The following is a 16,631-nucleotide window of genomic DNA, read 5'->3' as shown; positions in this document are numbered from 1 at the left end:
AAGAACAAGTAGCACTTCCCCATTAAGCAACTCAATGCACTATAGTCCTGACTTTCAATGTGTATCCTATCAAAAACCTGGGGTGAAATTCTGGCCCCACTGAAATTAGTGGCAAAACTCTCACAAGGCCTCTCTTTTGCTCAGATTTCCAATTATATGCAAATACGTAATATGGACGTATTAGATAAGGATAAAAACTCAATTTTATGTGTAACCTAAGAAACCAAGGCAAAAAAATTTTTAAGTGACTAGTGATGTAAAGTGTCTGAATTTGTGTATGTTCAATCCAACATACCGCAGAAGGGCATGATTTTGCACTTTCTGAAAACCAGGACCATTTATGGTGTCTCAAGTTGAGTTGGGCCAGGTCTCTGAAGATGAAAAGCCAGTGAATGAATCTATTGTGAGACACAGCGATTCAAAATGTAAGAAAATACAAGGCAATACTAATATCTGGCAACCCAGTGCCAAACTATAAAATCATCATCAAATTCTCCTCCCAGTAACACTAGTACAATGCTCCTAGTACCACTGTGAGGAAAACCTTTCATCTAGGCATAACATTCTGGCATAAACTAAATCCTCACTGTAATCAGACAGATTGATGGTCTGAAGTTCATTTTTATTCTCTTTTTCTTTATACTTACCACATTTTCTTTCCTTTAATTTCAACCATTAATTAGATCTTCTTGATCTATTACACATTATCAAAACAACAGGTGTTTTAATTTCCATATTCACACCTAATTAACTTGACAATGTGCCTTTTTCCTATTGTTTTCTTATACTATTCATCAATAACATATGAATTACCATTAACACTATTTAACACCTTGTTCATAAACCTACTCTACTGTATAATTTCTTTTCATTAATGCCTTGTATCACTTCAGTCCAAGCTACGTTAGTATCTCTTCCTCAGTTTCTGGAGTGGTAAGGAAATAAAGGAAGGGAAGGCAATATAGAGAGAGGCTTGATGTCTTGAACTGTTGTTTCCTTTGATAGCACTTACCTAAGTCTTGTAATGTGGTGCCATTTTATTTTTGTCTTTTTACAATCACTGCTTGCAACATAGCTCAGTAACAGAACTGGTCAATTTTTTAAATTTGAAAATAGCTTTGAAGAATGGCCTATTTTTCAAAAAGAAAATTTTCATGGAAAATTTGCATTTTGTTTGAAATTTTTCAGGTTCTGATTTTTCATTTTCCTTCTTTCCCCTTTCTCTTCCTGTTGCGTTCCTTATTCTATTTTTTCACTATAAATAAAAAATGGGGAGTAGAAGAAAAAGGGGGAAAAGAAGAAGGAGAGAAATAGGTTGGGGGAAACAAGAAACTAAACCCAAATTTTTTCAGGGAAAATGTCAAAACAAAGGATTTTTTAAAAATTGCAAAAAACGATTAATATTTTTGACCAGCTCTACCCAGTATATATTTAAAAGAGTAAGACACACAAACGCAAACTGATGTATTAACACTATGAAAACAGTACTGTATGGGCACTAGTTTGTTCACAGTGAATTCTGTGTTCAAATATCAGAGAAACATACAATCACACTGGCTCCCTTATAGATAGTGCTACAGCATGAAACAACTCTCTGATTATGCAAATTTAAGACTGAAAAACCTCAACAGTGTTCCGTTAATTCTGAGAGTCAGTGTTCAAATTGAAGTAGAGTATACACAGATTTCCCTGCCCCAATTTGTTCATTAAGCTCTCTGCGTTCTGCTAACCAATACCTGCCAGTGTTGATTTTTAGGCTTGGCTCATTAAGATATTTTGGAAGAACAATTGTGTTGCTTTTGTTATTGCACCAAATGACAAATATTATCAACAACTGTTAAGAAACCCCAAACTCACATGTGGGCCTGATTCCATGCTGCAAATCACAAGGAGCAAACCAATGAACAAGTGCTTGCACAAGGCTATCATGCCTGTGTGTGTGATTGGGATGTTTCAAGGTCCAAGCAGAGAGACTCCATTTATGGGGTACCCCAAAATTATCTATCACACATCAGTTTCTTACCCTCCAGACCCAGAGTACCTGCCCTGACGCAGGGAAGTCTGAAACTCCTGCATTTCCCTCCACAACTGGTTGAGATAAACCAAATCTTCAGTTATAGGGGATCTGGTGAAGGATGTGTCCAATCCTTGCAGTTGTTCTAAATATTTTTACAGCTACAGAGTCATCAATCTTATAGCTTTGCACGGTTGTCTTAACAGCTGGTACTGGCCTTGGGATCCCTCTATAGCTTCAAAAGCAATTTGTCTAACTGCCAAATACACTTGATGGACCCTGACACAGGATTCCCTAACACTATAGACTTGGCAGCCTTGCTCAGCTGGTCTTGTGACATAGGTAGAGCCCTGTGAAACTATTTTTATTTTTTTTATAAATTTTTGTTTTATTTTGGGGGGATTTTTTTGTCCTTGTGTAACCCTTACACACCTCGTGAGTGTGGTGTTCTGTCCCATCTAGTGGCACCGAGACTACTTAAAAAGAGAGATAAAATGAGTCTGCTGTACAGCCTTAGCTAACAAGCATTGGCTTTTAGCTCATGAGGTAGATTCTCATGCACTAAGCTCCAGAGGTCCCCAGTTCAATCCTGCCTGCCAATGACTGGGGTCTGTCGGTGTTACACTTATGTTTTACACATTTTATCCACTCAGGAACTCGCCCTGCTGCAGGGTGACTTTTTTGCTTTTTTTCCTTTTATACGTTGTTTTTTGTTTTATTTAGTGTTACTGAATATTTGCAAAAAACATGGAGCTCTAGACATGGGTGTACATCACAAAGCTTTCTTGGAATTTGTTTTTTAAGCTGCTATAGTTGGAAGATTAGCTTTCCAGCATTTGCGGTCTGATTCAATTCCTAGTAAAGTCAATGGGAGTTTCAAAACTCCCAACACAGTCAATATGAGTCTCTCCATTGACTTCAAGGGGAGTTGGATCAGGTCCTTGGTATATTTTTTTAAACTAAGTACTGATAAAGTAACTAGACCTGGGTCAGAAATGGTTTTCTCAAGCTGTGAGAATTTTCTGGATTTTGAAAAAAATTTCTGTCACAAATCAGAATGAAATGTCACAATCTCAAAAATTTTCACAAATCAATAGTCCAAAAATAAATTTCTGATCAGGTCAAATCAAAATGTTTCATTTCAGTTCTAACCTTTCTCTATTTTTAACCTTTTTTAAAAAAAATATAAATGTAAAATCAAAAGTCACTTCAAAGGAAAAAATGAAACTTTTCAAAAACGTCAAAACAATGTTTCAACAATTCCAAATGTTTGATATTCAATTTTTTTTAATCGGGTGATTTGTCAAAACCAACCCTTTCCCAGAAACAGTTTTGGTTTCAATGAATTAGCATTTTCCTACAAAAAATGTTTCTGCTGAAAATTCCTTACTACCTGTAAAAGTAACCTCCTAAATATAACTGTCAAAGTGCTTTTTCAGGCACAAGAGCTATGCACAGACTTATATCTCAAGTTGCAGAGCACTATACCCCTTTTACTAATTATTCCACTTGAACTCTACTGGGAATCCATGCAAATCAACTACAGGAGAAGACAAAAAGCACAAAAATCCATGCAGAGCAACTAGAGGAGTCAGAAAGCATGAGACAATGGAAGGAATTAAGATTTTGGTTTCAAGGAGCAAGACCTCAAGGTAAAACTGGCCTGCCAAATTTGTTCCATCTTCTCCCTCGTGCGTCACTACCCTGCACTTTATAGATATGCCCACTGAAAGCAATCAACATACTCTCTTCTTGTAATAATATCATGTGGTATGTGGGTAGGTTGAAACATCATTATTTGCTGGATCAGTAATAAAACAATGCCAGTTTACCTACCAAAAAACCCCCCAACTCAACCCAGCTAATTTAAGAATATCACTACAAGTAAGTTCCTTAACCAGTCATCTTATAATGTGTCAAGACAGAATTTACCTCTTATATGATTAAACTATTCCCAGCAGTAATAACATGAAATTTAAATATGTTGCTATATATCTGATTACTTGCAGGATCTATTTTTTATTAATCACACAAATGTGTTTAGATTACTTCCATGTTCCTTCTACACTCTTCACATACTAAAGAGGGATGACAGATTTAAAACTGCTGATCACAATATCACAATCACAATATATAATTAATCAGACCAATTCTTAAACAATTTTTGTCTAAGTAAGGAGTAAAAATCAGGCTCTTGTAATTAAGTTACACATATCCCTTAATGTTGTAGAGATAAGATTAAAAATTAACAAGGTCTGTTAATGTACAACCAGATAGTACAATATGCCGTTATGCCACTTTCTGTTTGCAGCCAATTTTGGTATATGCCAGTTACTATTTATAGTTATTGGTAGGCATTAAAAACAGTGCATCGCTATATATACAATTGCTAGCTGTTCCTTCCCAATTGTAACCTGTCTTCTCAAAAAAACAAATGTAGGCTTCTTCCAGTTATTGGGGTTTTTGGAAAATTGCATCAACATACAAAATGTAATTCTTATTACTCAAAGCATGCCTGATACATATATGTATGATATGCCTCTGTAATGCAAATGTGTGCAATATCTTGTGTTATACTCAGAGTGCAAGAAACTGAGAAACTAAAATGATGGACCAACTATTTTTAAGATAAATATAAGTAAAGAGTTCAATTTGTGCTGAACTTATTAAAAATCCACATCCTATCCGATATAATCAATATCATAATGGATACTGATATCTTTAAAAAGCAAGGGACAATCTAAATCACAGGCTCTCCTCCTTCCTCAGTTACTGCTGCCAGGGACTTTCTGCTTTGTTGCAGTGGTCGTCCATGAAAGAGAATACTGTTTTCCAGGGGCCGTTTTTTTTCTAAGTATTTAGACAGTGCAGTAGGAACCATACTTGCAATGCTGTCTTTTAATGGTTAGTTAAGAAGATAATCAAAATGCCACACTGTCACTAAAACAACTACTTTACTGGTGCAGAAAAAACAAAGACACAGTTCCTAAGAAGCACAAAAAGAGTGCTAGCCCAAGAGAGCAAAAAGCCTGAGGCAGCAGCTGGAATGGAGTATGCAATTCAGATTTTCAATTCAATTTTCCAAGGTATTACCATTGTTTAAAAAAACACACTATTATTAATTATTATTATTATTAAATATTTGTTTATTGGTAGTAATAGCAGCTGTAGTAGTGAGCATTTATACAGCACCACAAAAAGAGGTGGTAACTGAAGCCACGGAAGGAGAGAAGGCTTTGGGAAAAAACAAAGGGAAAGAGGAGAAGGGGACTGAGAACAAAGCCTGGGCCTGTTAATGGCCGCAGATTTCTCTGACCCTTTTCAACCTGTGTTTAAGCCAAGGTATGGCTCAGGTTTGTGCACCACTGAAACCAGCACAATCTCCTTCCAGCAATGCACAAAGATGAGACACCCACATGACTCTTCCAGATCTGTTCGCTGACTTTAATACTTCTAACCATGAGGTAGTGTTGATGCATTTGCAGATGTTGGCAGGGCTAAATGGAGTTGCTTTTAAGGGACTCTATTCATTTCTCTTTGCAACGACTGTTTTTACAAGATGACTGTTCATCAGCCTAAGGGCTCTCATTTATAGGGTTCAACAAAGGTCTATGTTGTCATCTCTCCATTCTACAATTCACCCTAAGATGCTGCTGGGGAAAGAGTGAGATATTTAGGTTGCTGTATCCATCAATACACAGATGACACAGAGCTCCATGTGTCTCTCTTGTCAAAACCAGGCCATTTAGTAACTCAGCTTTCCCAGCGTCCAGTTGAGATGAGAGCACAAGCCTGTTCTGGAGAATTCAGGAAACATTTAGAGAAAATGGCAGATTTAATATTAATGTGTCGCTTCTACTATCACTGAAGTTCACAGTTCAGAAGTTTTACTGGATTTTGAGCTGCTTTTGGACATCCAAATAATAATGGTAGTCCTGTTGGTTTTTTCCATTGACTTCACTTGCCAAGGAATTCCTCCTGGAACCAGCTAGCCATTATCTACCTAGCCACTAACACCCATGTTTTTGTCTCACAGAGATTGCATTATTGCAGAGCACTCTACAGAGGACTCCACATGAATAACATTTGGAAAATTCAGGTAGTGCAGAATGCAGTTGCTTGCTTACTCAGAGGTGTTTCATGAAAAGAAATCACACCTATGCTCTGGATATTTCACTGGCTCCCAACTCATTTCTGGGTACGATTTAAGGTGTTGGTATTGACCTATGAGTCTTTTATGGTTTCATTCCTAAGTATCTAAAAGCCAATAGGACTTAGTTGTTTTAACTTGCAGCTGAGATCAACTGGGCATCATTTGCTGAAGATCCCTAGAATTACTAGCTTAAGTTGGCGACAGGGTATTCTCAACAGAGGGCCCTCAACTCTGTAATTCACTTCCCCCTTTGGTCTGGCAAAGCCCATATTTTTTAACCTGCCAGATCAACTGCAAGGATCACCTAATCACTCAAGGCTTTCCTGAGGAGAGCAGGTTAAGCAGGGGAAGACAGTCTTTTAATGTAATTTTTTGACATTTTCTTAATATAGATTACTATTGTTATTAATCTCATATAGTAAGGGTGTTTATGTTACGTGTCAGGTTAGCCACACAGAGACAGAGGCCAAATGGACACTAGCAACAACAACTTAATTGTAAAAAAAAAAAAAGGGTACATTGTCTCCAGCACTAGAGAAAGATGTGCTGTAGTATTCTTCACACAAAGCCACCTATTGACTAAACATTGTAATGCAATTTCAACTTTCCAACTCGCTCCCTTTTAATTTTTCTTTTCTGCATTTTAACAATTTTAAAACCAGAAAACTATTTTTTTCAAACTAACTTTAAATCTAAACAAATTTTGGTCTGTTACTCATCCCTAAATCATACTGTTTGTTTAACTATGCAGCCAGAACAGGTAACAAGGTGGTGACTAGTCTGCCTTTTGTTTGCAACAGCTTTCTCTGGGAGGTGTGGAACAGGTGAATCTTCTGCTCCTGGTTCTGCATCTGCAATTTGTAGTGTGCTCAGTTTTGATTGTTGAATCAACGAACTGAAGAGATTGACGGTTTTGTTGAAAGCCCCACTGTCTATCTCAACAGTGTATGATCTGGGTGTAATGCTTCCAGACCAGGGCCAGCTCATGCCAAGACCCAAGGCCTCACTGAACACTGACAAAGGCATAGCTGAAAACCAGTCTGGCTTAGCTGTGGGTTAATACAGTTAAAACAGATATTAGTGTTATAAGAATGTGTTTAGACTTTATGAAATGCTTGTAGGATGGTGCATGCATTAATCCTACTTATAATATCTGTATCCCACGGTATAAAGTTATATTGAGTGTCTGTATTGTAAACCTCTGTAATTGTGTAACTCAGCAAACAGGAAACGAAGCATTAATTAAAGTGCTCATCCTGCACACAAGATGGCCCACTGAAGGCTAATGAGACATTGTGTAGCATCAAAGGACAGAGACCTAGTCAATGGCATTCCTAACTCAGTTCAGGAAGGGTGGGCACGTGCACAAACTCATCCCAGCACCTTGGATTTTGAGGTGAAGGGGATAAAGATCCATGACAAGGAGAAACGGGGTCTCTTTATGCTGTCTCGACTCTGAGGGCAAAGATTTCTAAACATAAGCAAGAGATCCCCATGCTGCTTGGCAGGGGTCAGCCCTAGGACATATAGAGCCACTTATTATAGAAGTTTATATTACCTTTTAAAATCTGAGACTGCAACTCATTTGTGTGTATGTTTCCTGTTTTAATCCTGTAAACAACTGATTTCTTTTTCCTAGTTAATAAACTTTAGATTATTACATGACTGGCTACAAGCATTGTAATTGGTTTGAGATATGAGTATAATTGATCTGGGATAAGTGACTGTTTCTTTCTGTTGATAAGGGTAGAAGTTTCCTGTCAGTTATCAGTTTAAAGGAACTCAATCCACAAAGATATCTGTAGTTCTTATATGCCCATACATTTGCCAAGCACTCCTTTTAAAACTGTGCATATTCTTTTTCTGTTTGTAAGTGGACGAGAGCAGAATGCACCACCAAGGCCATAGCTACTGGAACCAGCACAAACCATTGAGAGTTTGTTTACATCGTAGAACATTAAAAGTAGAGCAGTTGAGATCACTTCTTTTACCTTTTTGAAGGAAGTCTCCTGATTTTGTACCCATAGCCAGGATGTATTGGACCTTAATATTTTATCAGAGGTTTTGTCACTGTAGAAAGATCTTGCAGGTATCAGGCAAGATAATTTATCATCCCCAGCATGTATCTCAGTTCTGGTACATTCAATTCTCTAACTGCTTTTACTTTCTCAAGGATAGGACTAATTCCATCTTTGGTTACTGTCTATCCCAAAAATTCAATTTGACATAGGTGGAAAACACATTTCTCTTTATTTAGCTCAAGTACAGACTCACTGATTAAGCTCAGAACTTTATTGAGGGTTTTGCTATGTTCTCCCATTGATGACCTGTATACTAAAATGTCATCCCTAAAAATGACAACCCCATTTATGTTCTTAAGCAGCTCTGCCGTCTTTCTTTGCAAAATTTCAGGAGCGCTGGTAATCACAAAAGGTAATCTTTGAAAGCAAAATTTCCCAAACAGCATAATGAATGTAGTCAGTTTAGCACTCTCTTTGGCTAAAGGAATTTGCCAGAAACCATTTGAGGCATCTAGCTTGGAGAATACAGTAGCTCCTGCCACTTTAGGGAGGAATTCTTCTAGTACTGGGAGGATATATTTTTCTATCACTACTGATTCATTAAGTCTTTTATGATCCACACAGATTTGTATATTCCCATTTTAACTCATAACAGTTTAACTCATAACTCATACACTCATACTATCAGTGTATACTATGCAGTGCGCTCAGCAATTTTCTCAATTATATCATTCTTTTCCATTCTCTTTAACTAGTTTCTACTTTATGAAGTAATGGGATAGAAATTATGAAGGGCATATGTATGCTATATGGTTCAGCACTGTCTCTTGAGATGATTTCTACTGGATCTCCTTTTAAAAGTCCAATATCACCAAATATTCCACCAATTTCTTCCACTTTTCTCACTAGACCCATCATGGCAACCACACTAAGAGTATGCAAAAAGGAAAGGAGTACTTGTGGCACCTTAGAGACTAACAAATTTATTTAAGCATAAGCTTTTGTGAGCTACAGCTTCACTTCACGATGAAGTGAGCTGTAGCTCACAAAAGCTTATGCTCAAATAAATTTGTTAGTCTCTAAGGTGCCACAAGTACTCCTTTCCTTTTTGTGGATACAGACTAACACGGCTGCTACTCTGAAACCTGTCACTAAGAGTATGGAGATTGTCAGCCTCCAATACTCTAATCACATATACATTAAAATTAAAGCTACGTGGGCAATTCTCAAACTGTGGGTCAGGACCTCAAAGTGGGTCATGACCCCATTTAATGGGGTCACCAGGGCCAGCATTAGACTTGCTGGGACCCAGGGCTGAAGCTTCTACCTCCACCTGGGACGGCGGGGTTAGGGCTGCAGCCCCCACTCTCCCCACCCAGGGCTGAGGGGTTTGGGCTCTACCACCCCGGCCCTTCTCCCCCAGGTCATGTAGTAACTTTGTTGTCAGAAGGGGGTTACAGTGCAATAAGTCTGAGAACCCCTGATCTACCCAGCTATTTTTAGTGCCATAGCATGGGCCCTGCAAACCCAAGTCTGTCAACCTGGGCTCTGAGACTCACTGATGCTCACCATGTAGATGTACCCTCAGCAGTCACTTCCCATACTGCCTTTATGTGGCAGACAGTGACAAAATGCCCAGTTTTTGTGGAGTTACAGCATTTGGACTGTGATCTTTTCCATATCTTGTGCATCTCGTCTGAAAAGTGTTAGACTTTGCCTGGGGCTTACCCCACATTGCTTTGAGTACTTATTACAATTTCTTTTTGCAACTGTGTTATATCTCCTATAGTGATTCTGTTTGTAAGTCACTTCCTCTAGGTTACTTTCTGGTGGCCACTGGTCTCTATTTTGATTTTTAATCATTTCCAGATGTCTTGCCATTTCTATTGCTGTGTGAAGGGTTAAATCTCTCTTCACTTACAGTTTCTCTGAAAGTCCCTGATCTAAAATGCCAATCACTGCTGTCTCTAACGTTCTCTTTGCTTTTTGTCTTCAAAGTCACAGTTTTCTGACATGCCATACAAGCCTCTCATAAAAGAATCCAGACTCCTCACATTTTTGGACATGCTGGTAGAAACATGCTCACTCATAAACCACATTACAGTGAGGTATAAAAAGCTCATAAACTTAGCCAGCAGCACAGCATAATTGTTCTTGTGGGTCTCCTCTCCAAAGGCAAAGGATTTAAAGATAAGTTCAGCTTTCCTGCCCATGGCCATAGACTACAGAACTACATTGCACCTCTCCACTCTTCTCGTGGAGTTTAGTTGTGATGCGGAAACATGCAAATTGCTCCTTCCAATCAGGCCAGTCTGATGGTCTGTTGAAACTGAAGCTCTCTGGTGCATGGAACTTTGGCAGTTTGACAAAATTCTCCAGTGTCTATTGTTTGTCTTCTGACACCGTGTCAGGTTAGTCATGCAGAGGCAAAATGGACATTAGCAATAATAACTTTACTGTAAAAAAAGGATTGTAGACTGTCCTCAGCACTCCTCACACTGCATCACTACACATTATAATGGAATTTAAACTTTCCATCACAACATGCAAGTAGATAACTCAGAAAAATAAATGGCAGGATCAATGTAAAATTTGATACATGAGTATTTTATTGAAAATGTGTCAATGCCCATAACATTGCAACTGGCCTCCAGTCTTTTCTCAAAGCAACTCAGTAAAAACGTTCTAAGTACAAATAAACATTTTTATGTAATAAGCAGCTTTCAAACTTTAAACTCTAAGTTATTTCTGTAGTGGAATGATAAACAGGTAAATGAGGCTGTAGAATTGACTTTAGTTTTATCTTCACACTAAGCAGAAAAGTGCCAGAACATGGATTGCTGACACTTTCTGCTTGCACTTTTATTAGCAAAGAAGTTGCTGTTAGATAAATCCTGAGAGCCCGGAGAGAGGCTATATAGTCAGTAGAGGCCTTTTTCATCTCAAGATGCCACAAGACCCACTATTTTCATTCCCTTCCTGCCTCTCCTCTCTCATCCAGGCCTGTGTTTGGAATTCAGCGGATCAGGACTACTTGCTGCTACTTCTGCTTATCTGATGCAATGGGTACAAATAACCTGGACAATAAATACTGGGCATTTAGCTACAAACATTAGTAGTTCCCCAGCAGCTCCTATACTTACCTTGATTCTTTAATACAAGGTAAAACTGTTTCTTCCTAGGACTTTCAAGGTGGTCAATGGAGTTTTCACATTTTGCTACCCATCAACTACTACTGACATACATTTGAGACTCTGAACATTGGTTTTACTAAATAAGATCTAATCTTCATTGGAAAGTTTCCATTCTTTGCTTTTTTATTTTCTCCCCACCTCCTTTCAGTTGAACAGTAATATGCCCCAGTGAAAAAGAAAAAGAAAAAACTGAGATGCAACTCAAGATAATGGATTGTTACCCAAGACCAGCCATTTACTATCTAGAGGAAAAGGATTTTAAGACATAATTATTATGGGGCAACCTCATGTATCTCAGTGTGCGCAATAAATGAACCAGAGGATTGTTATTCTGAACCTCTGGCTGCTACTAGAACAGAAAGTGAAACTGTTTTGCAGATAAACTATGGTTTAGGCTTTGCAGGCAAAGCCAAATGTTTATGCACTCATTTTAATGTTTTTTTCAAGAATTTTTCTGTGAATGTTTTCTTTAAATCAGAAAATGAAAAATAAATATTTAGATCAGAAACTTCATCCGGTTCTGCACTAAGTTTGTGCACTTCATCTCAGAAGATAAAGATGTGAATTTCTGAAAAAATTAACTTTGACAAAATGAAGTAGACGCGCCTGTCCCCGTCCCCCACCCCTCCCCTGTTATTATATCTAAGATCCATCGCTTTAGGATCTGAGCATCCATCTTGCAATAACTAGTGTATCTGTCTCCTCTGGTAGGGAAGTGCAATTATCCCCATTTTACACATGGGAAACTGAGGCAAAGGGTATATTAAATGACCTGCCCAAGATCATAGGGGAAATCTTGGGCGGAGGGGCAGGCAGTTCCCTGTGGGATGCAAGCCGTGGCTCTGGGCGGGCAGGCCGGGCCCAGGCGCAGTACCTGCCACCAGCCCCTTCCTTCCACTCGCGGTAGCCTCCAGCAGGGCTTCTCCATCTCTCCCTTGCAGGCTGGTACCCGAGAGGGATGGAGGCATCGCTCTGTCTCGAGGCCTCCACTTCCCCCTCCGCCAGCTTCCCGGGGTTGCAGTGGAGGAGGGAGCTTGTCACGGTCCGCCCGGGCACCCTCCCCGTGGGAGCTCAGCGTGCGTGGCCTCCCCGGCCCGTGTCCTGCAATGGCGCCCTTTGTTGTCCCCGTGCGGCGGCCGCCTCCCCGCCCCATCCTATCCCGGCGGCCGCCCGGGCTTCCCGCGCACCGGCCCGACTCAGCCGCCTCCCCTGCGGCAGAGGCCGCCCAGGCCCGGAGAGCGCGGCGCTTTGTCCCTGGTACCCAGGCTCCTGCCCCAGATTCCCGCGGCCGGGAGCAGCAGGGCTGCCCGTCCCCAGGCAGCCAGGTGCGCCCCGCGAGCGGCCCCCCCCGCACGCCAAGCCCCAGGACCCCGCTGCACCGCGCGCCCTGGACCCCGCCGCAAGCCCAGGACCCCGCTGCACCGCGCGCCTGGACCCCGCCCCACGCCCTGGACCCCGCTGCACCGCGCGCCCTGGACCCCGCTGCACCGCGCGTTGGACCCCGCTGCACGCCCAGCCCCAGGACCCGCCTGCTCACCTGCCCTGCACATCCTGACACTCCTGGCCGCTCGTCATCGTGGCCGGGCCCGGGCAGCAGCGGGCGCGAACAGCTCGCTCAGGCTGTCGAAGCTGCAGCGACAGGCGCCGCGCGGCTGCACGCCTCAGCGCGGGAGAGGTGGGGGGGAGGATGGAGAAAAAACAACAGAAGCCTCCGGTGGGGAAGCGGCCGGGTTCCCTCCAGCGGGGAACGCGCCTGCGCCGCCGGGCTGCTGCTCCTGCGGCAGGGACCCGGCGCCTCCCGCCCGCAGCGCCGCGGGAGAAGGAAGAGCGGCTGCAGTCGGAGACTGGCCAGGGCCCCGGAGGCGGGGGAATCCCCGCGAAGGAGATGGCAGCACCAGCAGGAGGGACAGCTGAGCAGAAGCGCATCCACCGCCAAACGCAGGGCAGAGCCCAGTGTCACAGCTGCTGGAGCTCCATCGCCCCTGCGCTGTCCGGGGCAGGGAGCAGCCATCCCAGCAGGGCTGGCGAGGACCTACAGGGCTAGGACTCAACAAGTCAGGGTTCTGGTCCTGGCACTGCGTGCGGGGAGACCTTGGGCAAGTCGCCTCTCTTTGCTTCAGTTTCCCTATCTGTGGACTGGGTATAATGAGCCCAACCTCCTTTGTAAAGCACATTGACATCTACTGATGAAAAACCTTATATAAGAATTAGGTGTTATTGTATTACAGTTGCTTATATGGCCCCATTACTGTAGTACAAGGGTGGGCAAACTTTTTGGCCCGAGGGCCACATCTGGGTGGGAAAATTGTATGCAGGACCATGAATGTAGGGTTGGGGTGCGGGAGGGAGTGCGGGGCGTGTGGGGGGGAGTGTGGGGTGCAATAAGGCTCAGGGCAAGGGGTTGAGGTGCAGGAGGGGTGTGGAGTGTGGAAGGGGGCTCAGGGCAAGGGGTGGGGTGCAGCAGGAGTCTCAAGAGGGTTAGGGGGCTCAGGGCAGGGGGTTGGGGTGTGGGATGCAGGAGGGATTTGGGGTGCGGGCTCCAGCCTGGCGCCGCTTACCTCAAGCAGCTCCGGGCTGGCAGCAGGGCTAAGGCAGGCTCCCTGCCTGCCCTGGCCCTGCACCACTCCCAGAAGTGTCCAGCACATCTGGCAGTGTCTCCTGGGGGTGGGGGAGCAGGCGCCTCTGCCACACACTGCCCTCACTTGCGGGTACCACCCCGAAGCTCCCATTGGCCTCAGTTCCCTGTTCCCAGCCAATGGGTGCTGCGGGCGAAGCCCTCTGCCCCCCCCCTTCCCTAGGGGCTGCAGGGACATGATGCCAGCCACTTCCAGGAGTGGCACGGGGCCAGGGCAGGCAGTGAGCCTGCCATAGCCCTGCTGCGCCACAGGGCTGGCAATCCCACAGGCCAGATTGAAAGCCCAGATGGGCCGTAGTTTGTCCTCCCATGCTTTAGTACCTGAGCCAGTGCTCCTATAAAAAAAAAAGTGTCAGAATGCTGTTCCCAAAAAAGCACCAGAACAGCCTTCCAGAGCGTTCCACCATGACTTGAGTCCTGATCTGAGCACTTCTTAATCTTCAGTGTATTTATCCTCACACCACTACTTAGGCAGAGTAGTGCCATTTTACAGATGGGAGAATTGAGGCACAGAGAGGCGAAGTGACTTGCTCAGGCTCAGGTAGAAAGTTTGTGGCAGGGCGAAAACAGAACAGAGGTCTCTTAAGGGCCATAGGCCCTTCCTTCCCTTCCACCTAGCACAGTGTGAATGCTACCTGTAGCCCAGTGGGCCAGCTTACCTCTATTATAGTCACTGTTTTGCATTATATTTTGAATTTACTTTATTATATTCAGCAGTAATGCAAGGAACTTACAGGCTTGTATCCTGCAAGACCTTGGCTTCAGCAGTTAGCATAAGGCTTGAGGCCTACAAACTTTGGCATAGATAAGTTTTGGGGAACAGGAAGTAGAATGTAAGGGAGAATTTTGTTCATAATGACATCAGCCAATCACAGAACATGAACTGACACCAGCTTCTGGGAGGTTTTGGACGGAACATCCAACTGCAAGAGTGCCATGGCAACGAATTGACGGATATGATAATGGCATGAAATCATAAACACACTAAGTTATAGAAGAAGGACACCTTAACATTTGTAAGGGGAGGAAATACAAATAAGGAAGAGGGGAGAAACCCTTGCTGACTATGCATTAGACATGGTAATGTCAGCGTAATATATTATAAAAGTGGCATCTCAGGGCAGTAGAGGGAGAGAGATGTAGCCCTGGGAGGGACCAGAATGATGGCCACTAGTGAAGATGAGGAAGGTGATGCAGGGCTTGCCTTACCATCAGGCGAACTGAGGCAGCTGCCTCAGGTGCCAGACTGGGGGTGCCACGAGGACCTAGAGTGTAGAAAATTGTGTCTGCTGCTGGTGCATATGTATTCTCTCTGCTCGAGAAACACAGAGATGGTGGAGTGCTGTGCCAGAGGAAGGAGGGCACAAGAGACATAACAGGCAGGCAGGAGAAAAGGTGAGAGGGAATAACAGAAAGCAGCAGGAGCTGCAGGGAGAGAAAGGAGGAAGAGCCTCTTATGTACCTCTCCAGCACCCCCAGGAGCCTGGACTAATTAACATAAGCTTCTCAGGGAGCTGCCTGTTTCCTGCTGCTTCCCTGAACCCACTTGAGGAGAACAGGCAGTCAACTGAAGTAGTGGGAGCCAGTTAGGCCCTTAAGATGCTGATATCTTCCCTCACTCAGGTCCTGCTACCAGCCTGCTTATTTGTCACCTTCAACTAAGTGTTGAGAGCCAATATAGCTGGCACAGAACAGCAGTCATGAGTGAAAGAAGAAAACGCCCCTCTGGGGCAGCATTCAGAAAAAGAAAGAAAGCAAAGGAATCTTTTCTATCTAAGCAGGAAGGAGCTCTCCTGAGATACATAGACACAAATGTTCACGGTGAGCCTTCCGGCCCCAGTCAGGATGTGAGGGGTGAGGAGATGCCTGATCTTCCAGTTAGTCAGAGTGCAGGTGACCTGGCAGCTACTGCAGCATCCATATCTCCATCTCAAATGGATGCAACCATGCACATTCCTGAAGAAAAGTGTAGATCAGAGAAGACTGGTGGAGGTGCAAGAAACAGCTGCTGCTGAGTTTAGTTCCTTAAGTTTAGATGATCCCTGACTGTGGACCCATTTGAGCAGTAGCCTGAGGGACTTCCTTGTACTGCATGGGCCACAGCAAGTGAAAAACTTCATGTTCCCCAAAGACAATGAAAATAGAAGTTTCCATCCAACACATTACTGGCGTGAAATCCCCAATGGTGACAAACTGAAGAGGCTATCGCTTATGTACTCAAAAACCCAGAATGCTGCATACTGTTTTTGTTGCAAACTCTTCCAGTCTAATGTTCCAGCCACATTGGGTTCTACAGGAACAAAGGACTGGAAAAATCTGGCTAGAAATCTGGCATGCCATGAAAAGATCACCAGAGAGCATTCCATAGGTGGAAAGAACTTGAGATGAGACTAAGGTTAAGGTGAAAGCGCTAGCAGACATTAAAAGCTGCGCCTACTGCATACATTGGAGAAGTCTGGAACAGAGCAGAGTTAAAATGGATTAGCTGTACAGGATCCAACGTGTTTCTGGAGACCTTGGCACGTATATTTGTTTTACTAAAAAAAATAGGAGGAACGTAACTTTTCCTATATGTAATAGTGTATTAATTACCTCTTTGCTTATAGAAATTAGA

At 43.0% G+C, this 16,631-nt stretch overlaps 1 protein-coding gene across 14 annotated transcripts in view; it reads right to left on the bottom strand.

Moving 5' to 3' along the window:
* LOC141993879 (caspase recruitment domain-containing protein 8-like) overlaps nucleotides 1–13,085 on the bottom strand; it is a 38,143-nt gene extending 25,058 nt beyond the window's left edge. For 8 of the 14 annotated variants that reach the window (XM_074963669.1, XM_074963672.1, XM_074963676.1 and 5 more), the window contains exon 1: nucleotides 12,920–13,085. In XM_074963669.1, coding sequence (XP_074819770.1) covers nucleotides 12,920–12,957 — 38 coding nt within the window. In that variant the 5' untranslated portion in view covers nucleotides 12,958–13,085. The remainder of the gene's footprint in view (nucleotides 1–12,919) is intronic. The other 6 variants (XM_074963678.1, XM_074963680.1, XM_074963679.1 and 3 more) reach the window with 2 other exon arrangements.
* Between the last annotated feature and the right edge of the window lie 3,546 nt (nucleotides 13,086–16,631).

This window comes from Natator depressus, chromosome 9 (genome assembly GCF_965152275.1).
Source record: "Natator depressus isolate rNatDep1 chromosome 9, rNatDep2.hap1, whole genome shotgun sequence".
NCBI lineage: Eukaryota > Metazoa > Chordata > Testudines > Cheloniidae > Natator > Natator depressus.
Note: the sequence above shows the minus strand (reverse complement) of the source record. Positions and strands in the feature narration are given on the sequence as shown.